This window comes from Anguilla anguilla, chromosome 10 (assembly GCF_013347855.1).
Source record: "Anguilla anguilla isolate fAngAng1 chromosome 10, fAngAng1.pri, whole genome shotgun sequence".
NCBI lineage: Eukaryota > Metazoa > Chordata > Actinopteri > Anguilliformes > Anguillidae > Anguilla > Anguilla anguilla.
This window is the reverse complement of record NC_049210.1, coordinates 24,303,414-24,329,303: the sequence shown is the minus strand read 5'-3', so window position 1 is coordinate 24,329,303 and position 25,890 is coordinate 24,303,414. Positions and strand designations below refer to the sequence as shown.

General features: G+C 40.5%; 1 protein-coding gene across 8 annotated transcripts in view; it reads left to right on the top strand.

Annotated features, from left to right (window-relative positions):
- LOC118206911 (guanine nucleotide exchange factor VAV2-like) overlaps positions 1-25,890 on the top strand; it is a 164,759-nt gene that overhangs the window by 128,299 nt on the left and 10,570 nt on the right. For 3 of the 8 annotated variants that reach the window (XM_035380075.1, XM_035380074.1, XM_035380068.1), the window contains 13 exons: positions 16,299-16,398; positions 17,168-17,221; positions 18,365-18,463; positions 18,739-18,807; positions 18,997-19,097; positions 19,506-19,605; positions 19,937-20,032; positions 22,234-22,302; positions 22,508-22,594; positions 23,950-24,035; positions 24,302-24,434; positions 24,647-24,661; positions 24,900-25,009. In XM_035380075.1, coding sequence (XP_035235966.1) covers positions 16,299-16,398; positions 17,168-17,221; positions 18,365-18,463; positions 18,739-18,807; positions 18,997-19,097; positions 19,506-19,605; positions 19,937-20,032; positions 22,234-22,302; positions 22,508-22,594; positions 23,950-24,035; positions 24,302-24,434; positions 24,647-24,661; positions 24,900-25,009 — 1,119 coding nt within the window. The remainder of the gene's footprint in view (positions 1-16,298; positions 16,399-17,167; positions 17,222-18,364; positions 18,464-18,738; positions 18,808-18,996; positions 19,098-19,505; positions 19,606-19,936; positions 20,033-22,233; positions 22,303-22,507; positions 22,595-23,949; positions 24,036-24,301; positions 24,435-24,646; positions 24,662-24,899; positions 25,010-25,890) is intronic. The other 5 variants (XM_035380076.1, XM_035380071.1, XM_035380070.1 and 2 more) reach the window with 4 other exon arrangements.

Sequence of the window (25,890 nt, the reverse complement as noted above, 5' to 3'; positions counted from 1 at the left end):
CCAGACTATACCTTAACAGTTGCCTTAAGTTACACTTTCAAAGGTACGTCGTAAGTTGTAGCTGGCCTTCACTGTGGTGCTGAAAAGTTTATCAATTGATGCCAAGCGAATCAATTGTCTCACTTGTAAAGGCTTATGAATGACGTTTTAATATAACAAGTGTTGTCATAATCATTTTACATCAATCTAATATTGCAGAAGAGGAAGCTATGCCTACTAAAGATAATCTGCTAATCTCTTTAAGAGTCAAGATGAGACCTTGTGATAGTTTCAATAAATACGTACATATAGGCTACAAAAGATAAAATAAAGAGCATCAATCGGGACATATAAGCCATAGTCTGGGACTCCTTGGAAGCCCAGGAAAAAGGATATAGGCTACATATGGGTGAATTATTTTGTTCTTATTGAAACAAAGGTCTAATGTTAATTTGTTTTTGTCACACAATATATAGGCAACTGTAGCAGCATATCAATATTAATTCTATACCGGGTATGCCTTATGAATAGGCCTACCTGTTAAAGTGATATGTTCATCCACCTTGATTTGCTGTTGGATAATCTTAAATTTAACCAAGAATATCATTATTGGGTTGTTTACCGTAAAACAACATGGTGAGAAAGAAATGTTCTGTAATGTTGATATTTACCCAGTGCTATTTTGTTTTATATTGGCGGTGTGAGCTAAAGGAAGGGGATGTAGATCATTTGGCTATGTTTGTTCATTATGAGCCACCGTACTTGTATGTGTGTTTATGGCTAGGCCAATCAACGTGCTCTAGTTCCCCCTAGTTCGGTCATGCAATTAGATTCACTCAACGTTGGCTTTGCTCACACTGGTTTTATATTCTTAATAAACCGGCAGTTTATTCGAAGTCAGTGTGATCATTGACTCACACACAAACAAACTAATTTCAATTATTGTGTCAAGAAGGCTCACCAGCCTTCTTGACATGATAATTGAAAATCAGCTGAAGAACGACTGTCTGGGGTGTGAATATGACCACCCCAGCCAGCTGCAACACAGCTGTCTCTTCGAACCAGAGACATTCTACTTTCAGGCCAACTTTGACAAGCTGGTCGCCAAAGTGAAGGCATCGTGGCTGGGGTGCCTAATCTCCGAGGCGCTCAGAGTGTTTGGTCTGAAACCAAATCCTGTGCGTATAGAGGGCGCTGTTGACACAATTGTTTCAGAGCTCAAGGACGAGCCGTACATCCAGGAGAAGCTGCAGGAAATCAAATGGACAGACCTGGGGGCTTTCAGCGACCAGATTGTTGCTGAGGTTCGGAGGGATTTCTGGGAGATTGAGGGTGCCACGCAGGAAGACCTGTGGGGTGACGTGTCTGAAGACGGACGACTGTTTAGCAATGCTTCAAAGCTATGCCAAATAGTCACATGCATATGTATTTTGTGGCTGTTTTTAAATAATAATAATGATAATAAATGCTTTGGCTTTTTATATCTTGTGTCATTATTGCATTAGCTGTAAGGATGGATGCAGAGAAGTGTCTGAAGTCTGCTTATTATTCACCAGAAAACCCTGGTTCTTATGGCGGTAAAGAAGAAAGAAAGGGGTTTGCTGGAAACAGCAGGACATAGGATGTCTAACAAGAAAGTTACAGATTGGTTGTCTGGGGAAGATGTCTACACTTTACACAAACCCATCAGACTTAATTTCAAAAGAAACAGGGTTTTTGTGTGCAACATTGATTTACAATGGCAGGCTGGTTTAGTAGACATGTCAGGTTTATCTGAATATAACAACAATATGAAATTTATGATAGACATGTATAGATATATTTTCTGTCATGGTTCTGTGTTTCTGTTTCTGTTTTCCCTTTTTTGGGCCGCCAGATGGCGGCACTTCAGTTTTGTAGTTCAGTTCGTTTTCCCTTATTGCTTTTCCCTGTGTTTAATTTTATTATTGTTTTCAATTATTCTATTATTGTTTTTTGGGTTTGTCTCGTTATCCCTTCCCTCTCTGGTTTGATTGTGTTTTGAGTTCACCTGTGTCTTGTTATCTTCATGTCTATTTAAGTTCTTTGTTTACCTGACTCGGGTGCTGGTTCCTTGTATGTTTCCGCCTGCGTGTATGTATCTGCCTACTTGTGTGTGTTTTGCTTATGTTTCCTGCCTGTGTTCCGCCTGCCTGTATTCTGCCCTAGCTGTTTGTTCCTTGTGTCTTTAGTATTTTAGTCTAGTTTTTTTTCTGTTTTAAGAATTTGAGTTTTCTTTTGGAATTGCCCCTTGTGGCCTTTTGGTTGTTCTCTGTTTGTTTTGTAGTAAGGTCTTTATTTGAATCTATCCTTTTGAGTTTTGTGCGATTTCACTATGCGCCTGGGTCCTAACCCCCCGAAACCTGACATTGTCAAGGTTTGCTTGGGTTTCTGTTTTAAAGAACAAAAGCGGTTAAGATGAAGCCTGTTGAAGTGAATGATGCTAACGCTTTAAAAGTGTTTAAACATTTGTACGGTCTCTTTCCAAAAAAGCCTAAAAAGCTAAAGTTTAAGTTTGAGGAGAGTGATACAGTCAGAGTTTCCAAAGTGCGTGGAAAGTTTGCAAAAGGCTATGAGCAAATGTATACAGATGAATATTTCACAGTTGCTGAAAGGGTCCACAGGATACCTCCAGTATACAGGTTGAAGGATTATGATGGTGAAAACATCGATGGTACATTTTATGAGCAGGAATTACAGAAGGTTATTGTGAGAAAAGACAAAACATTTAAGCTTGAAAAGATAGTGATGGAGAAGAAGCAGAAGGGTAAAAAGCTGGTTTTCGTCAAATGGGTCGGCTGGCCTGAAAAGTTCAACAGTTGGATACCGGCAAGCCATGTGGTTGACATCTAGGCCATATTGGCTGTAAGTGAGTCGAAAAGCTTACATGACCCTACAAACGCATTAGGTAACCATGGAGGATACAGGTTTCTATGTTACTCTCCCGAGTAATGCATCTATGAGCATTTACCCTGACAACAAAATTTCAAACTATACAACCAAGTTTGCCAGACCTATTGAACTGCGCGGGACATGGGAGGTTGGCTTAGCCGAAATACAGTACCCACCTACAGTTCAATAACGTGATGACAACACTTTTTTTATACATACGATCATATTAAAAAAATCAGAAGAGCTCATGCAATTAGTACCGGGTATTACAAGAGTATCAGTAGTCTACTAAATGAAATGAACCACAATGTGGTACCCATGCTGGAAGGCCTTGAAATTGCATACGGGCATATAAAAAACAAAATTTACATCGTAAGCGAGCCACACATCACAATGGTGGCTGAAGGAAAACTAGCTAGGATGCTTGGTCTTGAACCAGGAGTCGACTTGACAGCTGTGAAATCGGTGGCGCCACACCCTGTTGATATCAGCGCCGGCTTCTACACAATGTACGTCTACACAGACGTTATCGATACCAACATGTTGGTGACAGCTTTGTACCCCCGCTACGAAATGTACATATATCTGGAGCAAACAACAAAATCATCACAATCTCGTATGAGAAGCCACACTACGTACCTGTGAGCAAGAAGCACATTGAAACATTACAATTGAACTGAAAACATAAGTACCAGAACGTAAATTTCCGTTACGGGAAAGTCATAGCAAAGCTGCACTTCAGACCGGTGAAACAGCATTATCACAAGTAAAAGATGGCTAGGTCTGGCCTGCATATAGATCCACACAGATACGTTGATTATTATACGGCGCAAGCGGGTAATGGGTTGCCGGGATTTAGTGGTGGGAGTGTTATGTATGGTGGGGGTCTTGGCAGTATTTTTCGAGGCTTATTCCGAATGGCTTTACCGCTACTAAAGAAAGGATTCAATATAGCCAAGCCCCATTTGGCCTCAGCAGCTAAGAACATAGCCAAGTATGTGATCACTAATGTTGTGTCAAGTTGTTTGAGCGCGGACGGTCAGGAAGGATCAGGGCTCATGGTGATGACGTGACGTACACAGAAAAGACCTCCGGGGGGGCGTGTCTCAAACAGACCTAAGGTTAAAAAACAGAGTGTCAAGCATTCGGCGCACAGTTGGTAAAAGCAAGAGGAAGGTGAAAAAGCACACAAAGAAGAAGAAGGTTACAAGGAAAAGTATATAAATTTAAAAAAAATGGCCTACATACACAACATGTCAGAGGAATGCATGAAGTCGGAACTGGATCTTTTTGCAGTTCCGTATACACAAACTAGCATTGAGAAGAACGTCTATGTGGAGGTGCCCCCACTGTCAGCCATTTCAGACACAGGTCCTCTAGAGTTCTTTATGGCGGGTAATGGTGAAGATTACATTGACTTGAACGATACACTTTTATACCTTCACTGTAAGATCACCCGTGCAGGTGGTAGTAACTTCGCGCATGCTGACAATGTCGTGCTTATTACCCCCTAGCAACCATTTTTTCCCAAGTGGAAGTTTCACTGGGGGACCGACTGGTGAGTCAGTATAGCAATACTTACCCCTACCGAGCTGTTATGGAATGTCTACTGAATTATGGGAATGAGACACTGTCTAACCAGTTCACAGCCGGCCTCTTTTATAAAGATACCAGTGGACAAATGGAGGATACAAACACAGGGGGACACAACAAGGGTCTGAAAAACAGAGCCCTATACACCGCAGAGAACAAAACTTTTGAAATGCTCGGGCACATACACGTGGACATGTTTTTTCAGGCGAGGTTGCTGGGGTTTACAACAACAACCCGTTTAATTTCCAACACTATAATGCAGAGTTTGTGGCAATGTATGTTGATGGGCAGAAGTTTCTGGCTAAGCCATTTCAACCTGATTATCACAACCGTAGCACTATTCGAGAGTATAATAGCCTGATCCTCGCTACCGGTAGACATTTGAAGGACCAGCCCTTGTTAATAAATCGTCAAGAATATACAAGCGGTTACATGCTTTATGCATTCAGTCTGTCCCCTGATGAAGGCTGCAGTCAGCATCATCCCTGATCAAGACGGGAAACATGCGACTGGAAATGAGATTCAGAAACGCGCTACCCAGAACCTTAAATTTGGTTGTTTATGCATGTTTCGACAATATCACTGAAGTGAACCAAAGGAGGAATGTGTTTTATGACTATTATTAATCATGAACTCCAGAGAACTTGCTGCGGTTTTGAGTAAAACCCATATACAGGAAAAGACTTTAAAGGGGTGGTGGCCTGCGATGACCTACCGGATAATAAACTGCATAATTCCCCCGCTTTGTACATTGTGAATACACACCCCCGAAATAAACCTGGAGAACACTGGCTAGCTCTGTATATGTGTGCGGATAAAACGGGTGAATTCTTTGACTCCTATGGAAACCCTCCAGACTATGGTTATTTCCCAGACAGTATCAATGCGTTTCTGCAAAAGAACTGCGATCGGATTGTTTACAACACTGTACAAGTGCAAGACCCGCTCAGCGCGACGTGTGGCCAGCATTGTGTATTTTACTTACACCACAGGGCCGAAGGAATCCCTTTTAGCATAATTATGTCATTATACTCGGATAATTTAATAATGAATGATGCAATGGTTTCAAAATATGTTGATAAAATATACCTGGATAAATGTGTGAAAAATATGCTATCATGTATACAGACTGTAAACTCCTTTAAAACCTTTAAAAAATGTAAGTAAGTAAGTAAAGAGACAAAAGATCCAATGTAAAATTTAATGTAATTTTATTAAAACAAATAAACATGAATCACAATTACATTTTTGTCACAGCATATCATTTATACTAAACGTTAAAAATCTAACCATGTTGAACGGTCTAAAACTGGGGATGAAAAAACAGGCTCTGGGATTTCATAGTCTTCTAGACTGTGTCTTCTTTCTTGAGCTTTCAGCGGCTTCCTGCTTGCTATGGAGGCCTTTGGTAATTTTTTGTGCGAGCTTATCATGCAGCGTACACCATGATTAGGTTTGACAGAAAGAGGCATATTAATTGTAGCTAAAGCCTCAATAACTTTTTGCCACCCCAGGGGTCGTCTATCATCAGCAACCTTGTGAGGCGCTGTAATGTTCTTTATTAGATCCAACATATGCAAACTGCTTACAGCTTTACCCTTGAAAACAAACTCTCCTTTGTCGGTCCAAGTTGTAACATTTCCAGATTTAGACATTTTGTCTAAGACGTAGGTCGCGTTTTTTTTTCTTCTAGATGGAACACTTTCTATAACATCTTGAACCAGTGTGGTATCTTCAGTACTGGTGACACCACTAGAGGGTGTTTCACCATCTTTGGCTTCTGATTCTGAACCCCCATCAGTGGGAAATGATAATGTTAATTGATTTGTTTCTTTTTCACCTTGCTTGACAAGAGCTATGAATCTTTGTAAAACAGCCGTGTACAGCTTTGCCTTCTCATGAGGCCCTACATCAGTCCTTGCTAAGATGTTGCGTATGGTTTGATCCAATTCATTTTCAACAGTTTGACGGATTGGCTCTGGGGTATAAGTGAGATTCTTTAATTTATCCAGAAGGAATCTCCCCTTTTGATTAATGACTTTCTTCTTCTTTTTGATTGAGTTTTTTTTGTTAGCAAGTAGTTTAATCCCCGATCATTGTTTCCTTAATTTTTTCAGCTGTGTATCCGTTAGGGGTATATTACCGCATAAAACATTGAGAGCTATTTCACAAATTGTGTTTATGAGTTCCGGAGAAGCAGACTGTAAAATGGCACGTCTTTGCTGTGCATTGCCTTCAAATAGAGCTTTTAAGAGCTGCCAGTACCGTTTAATACTTTTTCTTTAGCACATAAGCCACAGGCCACTCTGGAGGGTACAAACCACTTCTGAGGCGAAACTGTTCTGGTGTCTGTGCTTTTAAGTCCACCAAAAGATAACCGTAAGGGTTTCTGGTCGCATCTTCAAAAGCTTCAAGGAAAAACTTTGAATGCCTAGGATACATTTGCCGAGCTAAAACGTTAACTTGCATTTTATCTTGAGGGTTTTTTAATGAAACAATATAGTTTTCATTAAGATTTATTGTGCGACTCTTTTTACCCTGAAAAAAAAGGTTTTGTACTAAATATATAATGCTCAAATTTATGTGGTGCGTATACTTGGTAAAAGCTTTTTCCACCTCTGGGCTCTCACTGGCTGCTTCCATTAGGTTGTCAACGATGATCAAATTAGTTTTGTGTAAAGGAAGCAACGCTTCATCGGCCAAAGATTCAGGAAGTCCTTCTACAAATTGTACATTCTTTATTTTACAAAGCAGTTCATCGTACATTGGTTGCCAGCATGAATAAAACCAGACAATACTCTGTGGTACGGTGGACAAAGCATGAGATGCGTTTTCTAATATCATTTTCACAAAGACACTTTTACCACAATTTGATGGTCTTGAGATGATGCATAAAAACAGATGTTGAAGACGGCTGTCAAAACCCTCATCCCCAAACACTGATTTAGAAGCCATATGGTAAGGTTGTGAAATCGGGGAGCAGGACCCTTTTGTTGTACACTATTCTGAATTTTTTAGCTGAACGGTTGCTGAGTGAGAAGCCTTTCTTACACCTAACAATTTGCTGTGTGCTTGTGACAGTTTCGCGGGGTGGAGCTTTTGGGTTACGTACATGATGACGCACCAAATCTGTGAGGGTCCCCCTCGACACAAATCTAACAGTGTGGTCATCTGGATCCAGTTCGCTTGTCAGCTCCCCCAAAAAGTCCCCGAGAGGAGGTACCCAGTCTCCCAGCCGACTCACAAAGATGACAGAATCTGTATCGTGCTACAGAACCCTTTCAGGCAACACGTTGCTGTATTTGGGCGGTTTTGGGAAAACCTTTGCATGTTTCCACTGGACCAGAGCCACGTCTTCTGTAAGAACTGAAAAATGTGAGACATCATACTCATTTGAAAACATGTATTGCAGAAACTGTTCGGGATCCTGGATCAAGGTCGTGTTTGGCTGATTGGTTCTCTGCTCGAATTTACCCCAAAGACTATTTAAAAACAGTTTTGATATCTGTCTTTTGGCTTTGTTGATCGAAATATTGTTTGGGTCTAAGTGGATGCCCTCCTTCTCCCAGTAACTCTGGACATATTCCGCCTTGTCAGTGTCATTGGACACCTAAGAGGGGTACCCAGAAGCTTCTTGTTTCCCCTTTAAATGCGTCTTAATGTAGTCACTAAAGAGAGAATCAGACCTCTCTGCCAATGCCAAACTTCAAAAACTTTGTGAATTTTGTAGCCTTTCTCAACAGCCTTAGCCAATTCGACGGTACACCATACACCTGTGAGAGAACGCAACTCATCAGAATGTTCACACCTTGATGCTCAGATTCCGCACAAGTCCTGCAAAGTGGAAACATTAATTTCCCCAAAACCCTGTACGGTAACACTGGTAGGTAAAGCTGACCCTGACTTTGACCAGACCAAAATAGTCTTCGATTTGGTCAAAGTCCCGGAAGATTATGGTGGGGTGACCTGTAGGGTAAACTTTAATCTTGTTCACAAAAGGGTATAGACTAGTGAAATCAAAATAATATATTTGCTCATCTTCTTGAGCTTTGTAATGAAGGTTTAATGCATTAGTTTGACCGCCAAACAGCATCACACGTTCCAGACAATTTTGCATAATTTTTTTATTATTCAGTCATTTAAATATATTTTAAAACGTATTTTTCAAAGCCTAAATTTCCCACTATAAAAGTTCACCCGAACTGTCTGGGCGTAGTAATGAGAACTGTCAGTTAGCCAGGGGTTAAATTGGGGGTGGACCAGGGTGGACGCGGGTGGACAATGTCCACCCATTTTTGGTAAATAAATAATTTTGACCGGCAGTTTTACAAATAACTATGACAATCCAGTCCATTTGTCGCAGACTCCAGTCCATGTGTTCCCTCTAGCCAGTCACTTGCTCAACCAATCAAAAATCTGAAGAAAAAAAACTCAGGAGGAACAATCGTTTATATAGACAGGCACAGAAAGAAAAATGTAAAAGAAATGAAAAATGTTTGGAAGCAGGCGCGGTAGGTAATTTCATTAACATGTAATTTAATCTATGCAACATTTTAACGAGAGATGAATAAACAGCCCCCACGAATGCCGGTTATTATTAACGGCAACTTTAATTGCTTGAGCAAAATCAGCAGGTTGCTGGTCAGCAGCTAAGCTAATGTTGAATATTTCCCACATAGCCTACACAGGGGCGCAACAACCTACTTCTCAGGGTGGGTGCAAGACGAAACTTGGCGCCCCCCCCCCCCCCGAAAAAAACAGTGTTGATCAATATAAAACAGATTTATTAACTTTTTTATTTTTAATACATCACCGTTGATCGCCCCGTTGCTTGCCTCTCTGCTCTCTGCTCCCTCTCTGCTTATGTAATCAGCTTTTTAGGTAACAGCCATAGGTGTCATTTACACTAGGGACGCTGGGTACATGTCCCCACCACTTTTTGAAATGGCCGATTTTGTCCCCAAAAATGGCATATGTTGACGACTGTTTAAAAAATTTTTTTTTTTTTTCATCTGAGCCCTTATGTCCCTGGTACCAGCCTACCTGCCAGCCTCGTCCGAGTCCCCACTAGCATTACTTGTCACTCCGTCACTGTTAATGCTGGCATCAGCACCCTCTCTGCTCTGTTCCTCGCTGGGGATATTGATAAATTAAGCGAATTAACACCTCTTTAAAAACACGCAATGCAACCTATGTGTCATCATGTGATACACTAACGTTAGTTAGTAATCGCTGGTTTGTTATCAGCAGAGCATTATTTACATTTAGCTGTCGATAACTAACGTTAGCTAGCCATGTGATAAACAGGCTAAAGTCAACTGAATGCAGGACTGGAGGAAAGAGTGGGTTACGTTAGCTAGCTAACATTAGCTAACGAGAAAGCTAACGGTAGCTAACTTCTTTCCACCAGTCCTGCATTCAGTTAGCCTGTTTATCACCGCCAGATGTTAACGTTACTTGAGCTATATCCACAGCAACCTATTATTTATTAGTATGAAAACTTTCTTTCAAACTATCTTTCAGTTGCTAGCTAACCTTAGCTAACTTTAGTCAGCTTGCTTACCTAACGTTAGTATTCCCGCCTCCATTTGCTAAGCTCTGACAGGACTCTGAACTGCTCTGATCACCCTGCTCCTGCTGTGATTTTGGTTTGGTTATCCAGTTTGACAGTGATGTTCTCATCTTTCTTTCTGTATCCTGTCTAGTCATTTTTATTTTTCGGTTTTGGGCACCCAAAGGCTTCTTTCTCCCATCCATGATGGTAACGTTCGTTAACTATCGTTATTCTCCTAACGTTAGTCCTGTCCTGAGTCAGTCAGTTTTTTCATATGCTCTTTGGCGCCCCCGCTGATGTGGTGCCCGGGTGCATTGCACCATCTGCACCCCCTCTCGCTGCGCCGCTGAGCCTACATAACGTTTTATTCAGCGGCGACTGGTGAGCTGAAAATCGGTGGGGCTCAAAACTTTCCTTTAAACTAATCATTGATCTCAACCTGTTTTCATTAGTAATTTTCCTTCAAGCGTACCAACGATCGGATTAAATGGCTAGTAGCCTAACATACAGCGTCTTCATACCATGTTAGAGGGATTAAATCATAAATTCAATTTATCCGTTAAAAATCATGAAGTAGTCTACACTTAATAAACAAGACCAGTCTGTTATCTACCGTGTTAGTTTTCAGAATAACCCAGCAAAAATAAAACCTGCACTTCAATTTTGTTTACAATCTACACATTGCAGATATTTGCCATGAATACAAGTGCGGAGAAAGAAGTGCATGTATCCGCAAACAAGGTTGATTAAAAATGTGCACAATTTTGTACTGCAAATGAGAATAAATGTAGGCTATAAGACCTAGGCTAGTCACTAAGACTGCCTATTTGGGGAGCGCTGGCTATATATGATAGTATTGAGTAGCCTATTTTGTGGATTAATGGTATTGATACTCAAGGAAAATCGGCGAAAGATTCCACCACTGCTTTGATTAAAACTGATTTTTCTAAATCGCATTTATCATTTAATCTCCCTGACACAATGCGAAGAAGCTGTGTCCCTTTCCAATTGATTAGTCAAATGTTTGCATGCTTGTTAATCACTGAAAATTAATTGAAATAGTTTGAGATCAATGATTAGTTTAAAGGAAAGTTTTGCGCATCACCAATTATCAGCTCACCAGTCACCGCTGGTTTCATTTTGTTTCAATTCGACAGTTTAAGAAAGATGGATAAAGGAGGAAGAAAGGGAGGACAAAAGAGGAGGATGACCGATTATTTTTGTGGGTAAAAAAATTCTCAGCATTAATGACACTCAATAAACTTTAGCCTAAATATTTTATGTAAAAGCTTGCATCTAGTATACATTTTTTTCAAAACATTGTTTTCCTTAATTACAATTATGTGCACAATACAAGATACAACTATTTTGAGCTGAGACATTCATTGGTTTATACCTTTTTTCTCCCACCTCCCACCGGATCTCAGGGTCCACCCACCTCCCAAATCCCAATTTAACCCCTGCAGTTAGCTATGATTGACAGACCGTGCCCCGTTACCATAGCTACCTCCATGATACGCGCTCATCTTGGGAGACTGAATTTTCACAAGCTAGCTAACTTAGTATATCAAGTATCAATAGCTAAGGATGTTGACTTATATCCAATAATAATTTTGCTAGCTAGCTAGCCAAGTTAAGGTAAAACCACAACTATAACGTCCTTATGAAAGCAAATAAGCTAACTAACATTATCGATAACAATATAGCTTGCTGATGTTAGCTAGCTAGCTATAAATGAATATAACCAACCAGAGATAGTCTAATAGTCCTTAAAAGGCACTCTAATAAGTGAACCTAACGTTAGTCAAATATTTGCATTATCTTGCATGTAAGCCAGCGGCACAAACTATGGGTCACAAGTTATCCATGGGTCCCCAAATATGATTTAGAATCACGGTCTATGTTTAGAATGAGCTATCACAGCAATCTGACTGACAGTAGGGAGGGCAAAACGGAGCTTTAGAATGTCGCCAGCAGTTTATGCGCGTGAGCTCGACAATACATTTCTCACAGAAAAGGTCATTTGTCGCCTTTTTTATTTCATTACAGTAGTGATAGTAGTGACAATAATTAAGTGGTGCTGTTGTGTTAGCCTTTACTGATCACCATACAAGGTTAATGTGAAGTAGCTAGCACAATCGGACAGCACTAACCCATAAAAATGTACTTTGAATGATACTTGCTCAATCGAACGGTAAATCTGAAAAACATTTGATTATAGTCAGCGGCACTGAAATTTTCTTTCACACCCTCAATAAACAGAAAAGGTCCCAGTAGAAGATTGAATTAAACGTTTTAAAGTTATATATTTTCTGAAACGTTATCGATTCCGCTTTGCCACAGTTAGTGAAATTAGGTGATAGTTTCTATGTAAATTACGTCAGAAGGATTCAGCCTTGTTGTTTGCTACCTAAACTTCACAGCACACTTGTGGCAGGATGGTGTGTCCAGTCAGATTTCTTTACGGGGCGTGGAAAGGGGAGAGGTTACTGTACTTGTGACGCACTAAGTCGATAACATTCTCAACCGGTTGAAAATATGACGATGCATTTTAAACGCATATTTCTCCAAAAATAAAGAACGGACATATTTAATACTTTACTCATCGTGTTTCGTCAATGCCTCTTGTGCAAATAGCACATAAAACCGAGAAAGTGTGAAAACCACCATGTTATTCCTTTAAGACTTTGCATACTTGCATGGGCAAGTTCTTTAAACTAACGTACAAACCGCAGCTTTAAAGCTTAGTTACTTACATATTCTCACATATTGCTTGATTTACTGGTAGGCCTAAATATTGAATAAAATGTTTCATGTTGCACAAGCACTGATGTCTGTAGGTAATCATAACCTTTATAGAACAAACTTATTTTGTAATGTCTATTTGATCTAGTGATCAGTAAGCTCGTTAGTTCGGCTCTATCTTAGCTTAGTCGTGTTTTTAAAACAAAGTGTTTATTACGGATGTAGGCTAGCTAAATATTAGACAAAAGCTTACCGACGTAAAAGGCGTCTTAAAACGTTCGTTTTGAAACTTATATGTATATGTATATATACACTCACCGGCCACTTCATTAGGTGACAGGAATGGCACCCGGTGTGGCCTTCTGCTGCTGTAGCCCATCTGCTTCAAGGTTTGATGTGGTATGCGTTCAGAGATGCTCTTCTGCATACCTCTCAGTTCTAACGAGAGGTTATTTGAGTTACTGTTGCCTTTATATCAGCTCGAACCAGTCTGGCCATTCTCCTCTGACCTCTGCCATCAACAGAGCTCACTGGATATTTTCTCTTTTTCGGACCATTCTCTGTAAACCCTAGAGATGGTTGTGCATGAAAATCCCAGTAGATCAGCAGTTTCTGAAATACTCAAACCGTCTGGCACCAACAACAATGCCACGTTCAAAGTCACTTAAATAACCTTTCTTCCCCATTCTGATGCTTGGTTTGAACTTTGGCAGATTGTCTTGACCATATCTACATGCCTAAATGCATTGAGTTGCTGCTACGTGATTGGTTGATTAGATATTTGCGTTAACGGGTACAGTTTGCAGTTGAACAGGTGTACCCAATGAAGTGGCCGGTGAGTGTGTATATATGTGTGTGTGTGTGTAAGGAATAAACCACAATGGGCTGTCCCATTATTGGAAAATAATGTACGATGGGGGCGGTAACTAGCCCCGAAGTACATTATTTTCCAATAACGGGACAGCCCGGAGGGATTTATTCCACTTATACGGTGGGTTACCAACAATGACTATGTATAGTTACTTTAATATTAATTGATTTTTTTTTTCTTAATCAGTTGAAATCGCATGCGTCCCATAGCCATGAGTTAAATACGGAATGCCTATTCTACTGTCCAAATAAGGGATGATTCTGTATTTTGTTGGATGATTGGCAACCCTAAATAGAGCTAGCAACAGTAACTAGAAATGTGATTCATCGTTGCCATTAATTGTGAAATTGATCAATTAAAAGGGATGGGGATGTAACAACAATTGAAAATGTAAAGAATATTGCTGTTTTAACAGCTTTAGAATGCTGGATTTTGTAGCGCATTGATTTTAGAATTGTTAAAAGGCCGAGGTGTCCCTTTACTGAGAATTAATTCCCACCCTTGGACCAATGAGCCGTTGTATAAATCTGCATATATACTTACATACATATATATATATATATATATATATATATATATATATATATACACACACACACACACACACATATATATATATATATATATATATATATATATATCCTCCCAGGCCTGTTTCTGAGTCTCTCACTCACATTAAGTGTGTTAGCACTGTGTACTTAGTCATCTGCACGTCCTTAATGCACGTCCTCTATGACCCTGGAATTAAAATGATGTTATGCTACTCTTTTCATGATTACATTACTTCTGTCACACAGTACGGGCTGTAGCATGTTTTGTTGAAATATGGGATGTCCCAGAAAATACAGGACTGTTGGTACCCCTAGTACTACAGTACTACAGCTTGTAAAATGCAAATGAGTAGAGCTGAAGTGCCATGTGTACCACCGATCAGAAGTTTTAGTACACTTTCCTCATGTTTTAGTACTGTGTGTTTTGAACTTTAAACAGTTTACCTTCTGTCAATGACCTCAAATGGCATAAGGTAAGAAATGAATCATCATCATCATCATCATCGGCGATCACTCGGGGTCGAGTATGACTGTCCTCCTTCAGGGTCCTTGTGGATCTTCAGGTAGGCGAAGAGGCCGATCCTGGAACCACATATTTTGGTGCAGTGTGGGCAGGGGTGAGTGGTAGTAGCGTTTTTGGTGGAAGCTCTCTCCTTTCTGAGTCTGCGCTTGTCTTGTGCAGCACAGCGGAGGTCGTTGTCATAGAGTGCAGCTCCTTTACAGACTATGTTTCTCCAGGTCTCCCAGGTGCTAAGATCTATGTGGCACTTTTTGATGTTTGCTTTGATGTTATCCGTGTACCTTTTCTTCTGACCTCCTGGGGCACATCGTCCTACAAGGAGCTGGGAGTATAGGACTTGTTTTGGCAGGCACGAGTCAGGCATACGGATAACATGGCCAGTCCATCTCAGCTGGTGTTGGGCGATGGTGGCAGTGATGGTGGGGATGTTGGCCTCCTCCAGGATGCTGGTGTTGGTGCGTCTGTCCTCCCAGCTGATCTTAAGAAATGAATAGCCAGAAGTTAAAAAGTAACTTTTACTTCACAGGATAGTGACATAAATTTTGTAGTTCATAAAAAGCCATATTTGGCTTAATAAACAAGTGAAAAAATTCTCTCCATTTTCCAATAAGTGAAGTACAATCAAGCTAGTTTGGGAGGAATTGGACAGAAAGCTCAAACAAAAGCAACTCGCAAGAGCAGCACATCTGTGGAGACTTCTACAGGACTGTTGGTGTGAACTTTCTGAACCATATGGCTGCCTTTTAGAAAAAATTTAATGAATATGCTCGGCAGTTATTACTGATAAAGGTGGCTATTTTGATGAAACTAAGATTTAGATAATTTTTTTGTCAAATAAAAGATGTTTATTTCTTTTTTAACTCTCATTGCTTGAACATTGTGGGTGTACTAAAACTTTGGATGGGTAGTGCAAGATTTTGTGGGGTAGAAGAACGTGAAGAAGCCCTTATGTATGGTGTGTGTCACACGCTAGCATGACACCCCTGGGAGAGAGATACGACAGTTCTGGGAAACACCATTGGCACATAGAGAGAGAGAGTGCACCCACACAAACATGAAATTTAATAAATAGACACCTTCACCGTTCCCCTTCATGGGTTCCAGGCAAAAACAATAAACTAAAACAACAAGCTAATATAACAAAGACAAAAGAAAGTAAAATGACGTGACCACTTTCCTGTGTGCCGCCTGTAGCTGGCCTGCTTCCTAGCTGGACCAGCTTCTCCTACTTTCCAGTAGTGGATTACTTTCTTTTTCTTGTATGCTCGAACAGAACTCCAAAATAAAACGAAATGAAAATTAGAAACACGCTCTCAGTGTGAGCTCCCAGCCACTGCCCCAAATTGTGGAGAGCAGCACACCTTAATCGCCTGGGCTGATTAGCTAACGCAACCTGGGTGCATGTGCTTTCTCCACCAGCCAGCGCAGCCGAGACCAATTTAGGTTCACCACCAGACTGAATGCCACAGTGTGTTACAGCCTGCTTTCTTCTGGTTCAAACACACGTCCCAACACATAAAGAATAAAGTGTCCACACCCACAAACACACAGCCTGTTTCTTTATGTGTCCTCCAGAGAGCATGATGTCGGGGACGATGACATCTATGACTGCGTGCCATGTGAGGAAGATGGCATCTACGAGGACATCATCAGTGTGGAGGTTCGACAGCCCATGGTGAGAGTCCCTCACATTTCACTGCTACAGTCAAACGTACAATATGCTCAAGATGTGTTTGCGTGTGTGTGTGTGATTTAAGCAATTCTGACATTAAAATACAGGAAGCGTGTCTTTCTTTAGCTGTCTAAATTACAAAAGTTTGGTTTTATGCTATGAAATACCCTACATGGCCAAAAGTATGTGGACACCTGACATCCAACAGCTCATTGAAAATTATGCACTTTAATATGGAGTTGGTCCACCCTTTGCTGCTATAACAATCTCCACTCTTCTGGGAAGGCGTTATACTGGATTTTGGAGCATTGCTGCAGGGTTTTGCTTCCATTCAGCCAGAAGAGCATTAGTGAGGTCAGGCACTGATTTTGGGAGATTAGGTCTGGCTCTCAGTTGGCTTTCCAATTGATTTCAAAGATGTTGAATGGGTTTGAGGTCAGGGCTCTGTGGAGGCCAGTCAAGGTCTTCCACACCATTCTCGACAAAACCATTTCTATATGGACCTTGTGGTGTGCCCAGGGGCATTGTCATGCTGAAACAGGAAAGGGCCTTACCCAAAATGTTGGGGAAGTACATAATGGTCTAGAATATGATTGTATCATGTAGCTTTAAGATTTGCCTTCACTCTAACTAGGGGGCCTAGCCCATGCCATGGAAAATATCCCCAGACTAAAGGCTGGCCAGATACTTTTGGTAATGTAGTATATATTGCCAGAGCTGTGAGGTTTGACTGTTTGAAATAAAGACCTATTGTATGGAAACATATACCCAGCCTCCTGATGAGTGTCAGCTTGGTCTCTTAACGCTGCAGATCAGGTACATGCAGGTAAGTGGAATACTTTAAATTTGTGTATCTGCTCACTTACCACTACTCCCTCATTTGGACATGCACATCTACCGTTGCTCCCTCATTCAGACCTACTCACCCACAACTGTTCTCTGTTTGAGACCTGCTCATCTAATCTGATCTGTTATTCTTACCTACTCGCTCCAATCTCCAGGCCCTGTATATGGAGGATTGGAGTGCACTAACATATGTCCATATGGTTTTTGAAAGCTTTAAAATACATTCCTCTAAGGAATTGAAATGTGTCAACCGGGAATAACTGATTGCAGGAAAACGTGGATTGGATTTAATGACACTAATGCTCAGCTATAGAACTAGTTGTCATTTTCTGATCCATCTCTTACATTTTTTCCAATGAGAGTGGTTCTGTTTCATTGGCATCCTTCATTTTCATAGAGAAATAAGTAAATTAAGAAAAAATACATATATACAGTATGATAAATAAATGTTTAAATAAATTAATACACAGATAAATACATCAATGTTGAAAACAAAATGTTATGTATTTTTTCATACAGTATATGTATTACATTTATGCATTTTCCCCACTCATTTATTTGTTAATTTATTGTTGTTTGTTTATAATTGCAAAAATATATGTTTGAACAAATGTTTATTTTCTGTAAATGGCTACTCAGTACTGTTTTTGACACATTGCTAGGCTTATTCACTTGCTTGGCTAATGGTCTTGAATGAAAGCATTACTGGCACTAAGTGGTGTCACACAAACACAGGTGGCTTGACTAACTCTTGAAAGTGACACTTCAAAATGTTTTCAGAAGTTCATGCTGTGTGAACTGTGTTATTTGTACTTTATATTTTTCTAAAGCAGCATTGATGGATAAATGTCTCTAATCTCAGTCTAGCCAACTAGTATGTAGCCAGGCTATACAGTATCTGGGTAAAAACCTGAGCTACATTGGGGTAGGCTTAGTCCATTTATGTCTAAATGTCGCTCAACCTAGATTTTGACCCTTCAAGATGTTTAGAATCCGGAATTTCCTCGCTGGGCTATTGACATTGAACAGGTATTTTGTTCTGTCTTAGTGGTTTTCATACATGCGTCCTCATTTAAAACTCTGCATATTTTGCTCATTGAAATATGTTGAACCCATGGAACAGAAGATGGGCATGACAGAGGACGATAAGAGGAACTGCTGCCTGCTGGAGATCCAGGAGACAGAGGCCAAGTACTACAAGACCCTGGAGGACATCGAGAAGGTGGGTCTGATGCACAATGGGAGGGGACTCCTGTTCTTCTATAGGGTCGAAGGTCAATTGTGTGGCAGGAAGAACATGCTACTCACTGAAGAATTTATTGCTTAGAAAGACACATAGAGATTACCTGCAACCCAAAGGGACTGGTGACACAATTATGGCATGATACATTAAGGAGGATTAGAAGGATTGCTGTGTCTGTGTCTGTGTGTGTGTGTGTGTGTGTGTGTGCGTGCACCTCAGGGGAACATTTCTTATGTGTGCGACTCTTTCCACAGAGTTATATGATTCCACTGAAGCAGGTCCTGAGTCCACAGGATATGGAAGCCGTTTTTGTTAATCTTGAGGTAGTGATGTTTTATAATTTTGTGTTTTGGAAAATAATAGCATTTTCTTTCTGAAGTTAGGTCATATTGTGTTCCCTGTGTCACTGTACTTTCTTGACAATCAGTTGACCATTACTTTTTAGAAATGTGTTTTAGTTTACAGTTAGGTGTTTATGGTCCTGTGTTTGTGATCCCGTTTTTGTCCTGCAGGAGGTGATCAAGGTGCACTTAGCTTTGCTGAAGGCCATTGACATGAACATGATGAGCGGGGGCAATGGCCTGGGAAAAATCTTCCTGGACTTCAAGGAGCAGTCAGTACCTGTTACCCACACACAAACACACACTGTTTCTTTGACTTTTTACAGTTCTTTCCTTAGTAGCATAGAGACTTACACCATGTCACCATAGATCAGCGTCATCTTCCCATGAGGTCTCCACAGTGCACAATTAACATAGATGTTCAGATGTTTCAATTAAAATCTAAATCGATTATAATAAACTATAGCCAACAGTCTTAATTAATTAAGAGCTGTTCTGCAGAAATAGTTCTATAAACAAATGATAGCCATAAATGGTAATTTGCTATAAACTTTGTATGCAAAATAAGTGAGTGTGTGTGTCCATCTGTGCTTCAGTTTTCTGTCCATATCCCACATGTCAGTTCAAGCTTCACTCGTACCTCAGACGCTGTCTGTACCTCCTTGTCTGTGTGTCTCCAGCCTGCTGATCTATGGTCAATACTGCAGTCACATGGAAGGTGCCCAGAAGACCCTGTACACTCTCATCAACTCACGGGAAGACCTCAGGATGAAAGTGGAGGTGAAGTACAGCCCACTAATTGTACCATAGCTTACTCACGTACAGAGAAACATCCTATGGGTTGCCAAATCACTACAAATAATCAAATTGCTGCGGTGATCATACACCGCAGAGCCCCGTCCTTAGGGTTGACAGATTAAAGTGAGTAATCTGATCAGTGTACTAATTATAGACTGCAGAGTGGCAACATGCGGGCTCCCAGATTAAAGTATCTGGTTTCTTTGAACATGTGCCTTTGAAATAGACCTGTGGTTGCAATACCACTCCTTTTTGTGATGTAAGAAAAAAATGAAGTGTGTGTGTGTGCATGTGTGTGTGTGTGTGTGTGTAGGAATGCACAATGAGGGTGCAGGAGGGGAAGTTTAAGCTACAGGATCTACTAGTCGTGCCCATGCAGAGGGTTCTGAAGTACCATCTCCTGCTGAAGGTAAAACAGACTCGGCCCTTCCTGTGTGCCAGCTCAAACAGACACGCCCCTTCCTGTGTGCCAGTTCAAACAGACACACCTCCTCCTATGGTCCAGCTCTCACAGACACGCACTCCTTGTGGACCAGCTCAAGTAGGCTGCCACCATTCTTATCTAAAATAAATGTCCCGTGTAACATAGTAATCATTGATTAAACACCACATATAAATAATTAAGGGAGGGAGTAATTTGTTAATGGGTGGTTGCAGGTTCCCAGGGAGGCAGCAGAGACTGTGTGTCCCTCTCCTGCGTGGTGGGACCAAGGAATGCTTTCACTGTAGCTCGAGGTGTTGTACTTAGGCTGCAGGCTCGCCCTCATTGGCATGTTTTGAGTTTAGACCCTGTTGTGAACTCAGCTGTTCATGGTCCAATGAGCAATAACTCAATCGTTGCCTACGAGAGGTGAACACCACAGATGTTCTCTGCAGGTGCTCATAAACATGACACCAGGGACGCGCTGAAGTAGCAAGGAAATTATGACCGCATGCTGTGGCTACTGGGACAAAAGAGGGGTGGATGTATAATCAGGGCTTAAATTGGGGGTGGACGCAGGTGGACGACGTCCACCCACCTATGGTAAATAAATAAATCATTTTGACCGGCGGTTTTACAAATAACTATGACAATCCAGTCCATTTTTCGTATCCTCCAGTCCACATGTTCCCTCTAGCCAGTTACTCGCTCAACCAATCAAAAATCCGAAGAAAAAAAACTCAGAGGAACAGTCGTTTATAGGCAGGCAAGGAAAGAAAAATATTGTTGATTGTCTTGATTGTATGGAAGCGGACGCGGTAGGTAACTCATTTCATTAACATGTAATTTCAACTATGCAACATTTTAAAGAGAGATGAATAAACAGCCCCCACGAACGCCAGCTACTATTAATGGGAACTTTGATTGCTACAGCAAAATCAGCAGGTTGCTGGTCAGCAGCTAAGCTAGGATTGAATATTTCCGACATAGCCTACATAACGTTTTATTCAGCGGCGACTGGTGAGCTGAAAATTGGTGGGGCACAAAACTTTCCTTTAAACTAATCATTGATATCAACCTGTTTTCATTAGTAATTTTTCCTTTATTATCAAGCGTGCCAATCGGACTAATCAAATGGCAAGTAGCCTAACACACAGCGTCTTCATACCGTGTTAGGGGGATTAAATCATAAATTCAATTTATCCGTTAAAAATCAGTTTTAATCACCAAGTAATCTACACTTAACAAACAAGATACACCAATCTGTTATCTACCATGTTAGCTTCAGAATTACCAGCAAAAACAAAACTTGCACTTCAATTTTGTTTACAATCTACGCATTTCAGATATTTACCATGAATTTGAGGCCGGAGAAAGAAGTGCATGTATCCACAAATAATGTTGATTAAAAATGTGCACAATTTCGTACTGCAAATGAAAATAAATGTAGGCTATAAGGCCTAGGCTACTCACTAAAACTGCCTATTTGGGGAGAGCTGGCTATATATGATAGTATTGCTATTGAGTATCCTATTTTGTGGATTAATTGCATAGATACTCAAGGAAAATCAGGGGAAGATTCCGCCACTGCTTAGTGATTAAAACTGATTTTTCTAAATTGCATTTATCATTTAATCTCCCAAACACAATGCGAAGAAGCTGTGTGTCCCTTTCCAATTGCTTAGTCAGATCGTTTGTATGCTCGCTAATTACTGAAGATTAATTAAAACAGTTTGAGATCAATGATTAGTTTAAAGGAAGGTTTTGTGCATCACCAATTATCAGCTCACCAGTTGCCGCTGGTTTTATTTTGTTTCAATTTGACAGTTTAAGAAAGATGGATAAAGGAGGAAGAAAGGGAGGACAAAAGAGGAGGATGACCGATTATTTTTGTGGGTAAAAAAATTCTCAGCATTAATGACACTCAATAAACTTTAAATATTTTATGTAAAAGCTTGCATCAATAGTATACATTCTTTTCATAACATTGTTTTCCTTAATTACAATTATGTGCACGATACATTAAAGATACAACTATTTTGAGCTGAGACATTCATTGGTTTATACCTTTGTCAGGGTCCACCCACCTCCCAAATCCCAATTTAACCCCTGTGTATAATCACTGTGAGTGTAACGCTGGGTGTGTGTGCGTTTAACACTGCAAGTGCTGTTTTGTGTCCTTGTTTCAGGAGCTACTAAGTCACTCAGTTAATAGGCCAGAACAACAGGAGCTGAAGGAGGCCTTGGAGGCCATGCAGGTAATTAGGTTGTCCAGCTGTCCATGAGATCAGGGTGGAGCCAAGTGGTTTTGAATATTTAACGGTTGTAGTACAATAGCCTGTAGGTTCAATTGCTCTCCTCACCTGAAGGAATTTTTTAACTGACTAAAGAGTTAAATGATGAGACTTAATTATAGAGTGACATTTAGTTTAATATTTGTATTCCTCTTGTTTTCTTTGGAAGGATTTGGCTATGTATATAAATGAGGTGAAAAGAGACAACGAAACCTTGAAGAAAATAAATGAATTTCAGGACTCAATTGAAAACCTGGTAAGTCTGGAGTTAACTAGTCTCCCAGCAGCCAGTTTGCCCCCAACTTCATTAACACCATTTACTGCTGCCAGGTTGTTCTTTCGCCACTTACCGGTTGTGTTGAAAAGATCTTTGTGTCTGTTGTATGTACAGATTATCTCAGGGGAGACTTCTAAATTTTTACTCTCTCTCTGACTCCCTCCACTCCCCTGCTGTTTCACTCTTTTGCAGTTTTCTGGGCCTAATGAATAATTTACACCAGCAGAGCAGTGAAATGCCCAGAGAGAGGACAAGATTTAAATTGGTGTGAATTGAAAATTGTAGCTGTGTTTGTCAGTTTCCCTCCATGAGAGCAATTAGCCCCACAACACAGGTTTAAATATGTTTATTTACACCCAGGCTGTGTGTTGAACGACTGTGCAGGTACTGAATATTCGCTGTGCCCTGCGTGGTATCATTAAATGAACACTGGCATGGTGTCTTAATGCGGAGTGGTGAGAGGACAGTTTAACTGCACTGATATTAACTGTGCTCTTACAAGCCTTTGCCTGTTACATCATGGATGGTTTGTGCTAAAATTCTAACTGAGCTCATAACTGTAGTGTTACTGGTTAGCAAAGTAACAAAGGCATCAATAAGGGGTGCCAGGCAATCATTACTCCTTCCAAAATATAAAAAGTCATAATCAAATGGAATTTCAGAACACTGGTGTCAGTGAATACAGAGCACCATCTACTCTGTACCCTGATATAATACGGGAATCAAAGTGACAGAATATAAGCCAGTATTAGGCAATCATATAGGAAACAGGAATGTAGAAATATTTGTGTCGTTTATTAGTTAATCAACAGAGGGAAATAGAGAAAAACATCAAATGCTTTGTACGACCCTATCCCAAATTAGGGGGTCTACAGTAACCAAAAACCATAAATGTGTAAGAAAAATAAAAAATAACAGTATAACCAAATATCCTTTGTCCTGTCAAAAAACAGGGCTCATTCCATAGCCAAACTATATACAGAAAGTACAGGTAGACTCAGGTAAGTAGAATATAGTGCAGTTAGTTATATTAGAATACTGGCAGTCCCTGTGCTATTGCACATCTAACAGTGTCTGTCCTATAACAACTGACAGTCTTTGGTTTTACAGAACTGACTATCTCTGTGCCTTTACAGCACTGACAATCCATGTGCTATTACATTGCATTATAATCACTTAGCAAATGCTGTTATCCAGATTGACATATAAAAGTGGAGAATATTAGCGTTAGTTTCAGCAATCCGAAACAACACTGACTCTCTCTGATGGTCACTGCCCTTCCAACACTGACAGTCCCTGTGTTCTAAAAGCATTGACAGTCTGTGGCCTTGCAGCACATGAAGCTGGAGGAATATGGAAGACCCAAGATGGACGGAGAGCTGAAGGTGTGCTCTGTCATCAACCGCACCAAGCAGGACAGGTGAGCCAGGGAACCCCGCCCTGACTGTTTTAATCCAGATCACCCTCCCCTGGACGGTGTCTAAAGTGTGGTGATAATTTGTTTGGTGTCCCGACACAGTAGTAACCACAGTTCCAAGAATGTTGTAGTTTAGTATCCTCCTCTCCCCAGTTATTGGCCTGGGCTTGTCACTTGGAGATCAGAATGTGTTTGTCATCTGTGAGCTATCCTACATTTGATGGAGGAAGACAACTGTCTTTTTGATGCTTACTGTTCTGGTATTTCAGGTACATTTTCCTGTTTGATAAGGTAGTGGTTGTCTGCAAGCGGAAAGGGTATAACTATGAGCTGAAGGAGATCATTGAGCTCCAGGCATATAAAATGACAGATGACCCCATGAGCAACAGAGACATGAAGAAGGTAAATCTGCTTCCCCTCAACACACGGTGCACAGAAAACACACTGAAAACTCATCACACATGCATACACATGCACACACACACAAACACACCCTCAAACATGTTTGAGTTTCATAAAGCATCATATATTTTCCTGCTCAACTCATATTGTCAGTTGCCTTTCTCTGTTAAGACCTATTTATAATGGGATGTCTCTTTCCTTGGTTTTTTCAGTCGAGTGGAAAGATGGTAAGCTGATCCATTTTTTTAACTGAATCTATAGAAGACTGTGCATGTCTGTGTGAGATAAATCCTTCCTATTGAATAGTTTACTTTGAGACTATGACTCCGTGGTTCAACTTTTTTCGCACTCTATTGCCAGGATAAATGTCGCTCTCTCTCTCTCTCTCTCTCTCTCTCTCTCTCACTTCCTATATCTCTTTCTCTCTCCCATTCTCTTACTTTTTCTCTCTCTCTCTCCCTCCAGTGGTCCTATGGTTTTTATCTGATCCAGCTGCAGGGGAAACAGGGGTTCCAGTTCTTCTGTAAGACAGAGGATATGAAGAGGAAGTGGATGGAACAGTTTGAAATGGCCATGTGAGCCATATTAAATTTCTGAATTTCACTGCATCACTGCATGGCCATTATCCATAGCCACTGTACTGTCCCTAGACTGGATAATGAAAGCGTTAAACTGTGGGGGCTTCTGTCTGTATAGTTCCATGGAAGTCAGATTGCTGCTGGAGTGGTATTGTTGGGCCACTCGGGCAGACAAGTAAAATCCAATCATGCACCACAGTGACAGGAACCGTGCTATAGGATATGACATCCTTTGTGTGAGACAGTAAACTAGAGTCTGATTCACTGTGGTCATTAAAGATCTGAAGGTATTCTTTGAAAAATATTTGGGCTTGCCCTATGTCTTGGCCAAAATCCCGACCAGGCAATCTACATCACCTGGACACTTAGTCACTTGTAGAGCACCTCTCAAGCACAGAGCACAAAGTGCTTTACAGGGAGTAAAATCAACAATATGCACAATTAAATTAATAATAATAATAATAATAATAATAATAATAATAACGATAAAAGATAGCAATAAGACATATCCCAGGTTACAAAAAGTATTTAAAAAAGCATTTACGAAACCAATAATATTAAAATGAGTTTTTATGCGGGACGTGAAAGAGGAGACAGAGACTGCAGTTCTTACACTTAACAGAAGGCTGTTCCCGAGTCTAGGAGCTTTGATCAGAAAGGCTAAGTCCCCCTTGGTTTGCAACCTAGATTCTGGAACAATAATGATTGGCAGCACAATGCCTTGTGCTCATTACCTGTTTTGTCTCCTCAAATTATCAATACAGAAGAGGCTTGTGTTCTCGATTTCCCTTTTGCCGTTTTTTGTTAAAAAAGGAGTGGCCGTACTGAAACCTTTGATTGCTGAGACTCTCACATGCAGTCCTCTGACACACTGCTGC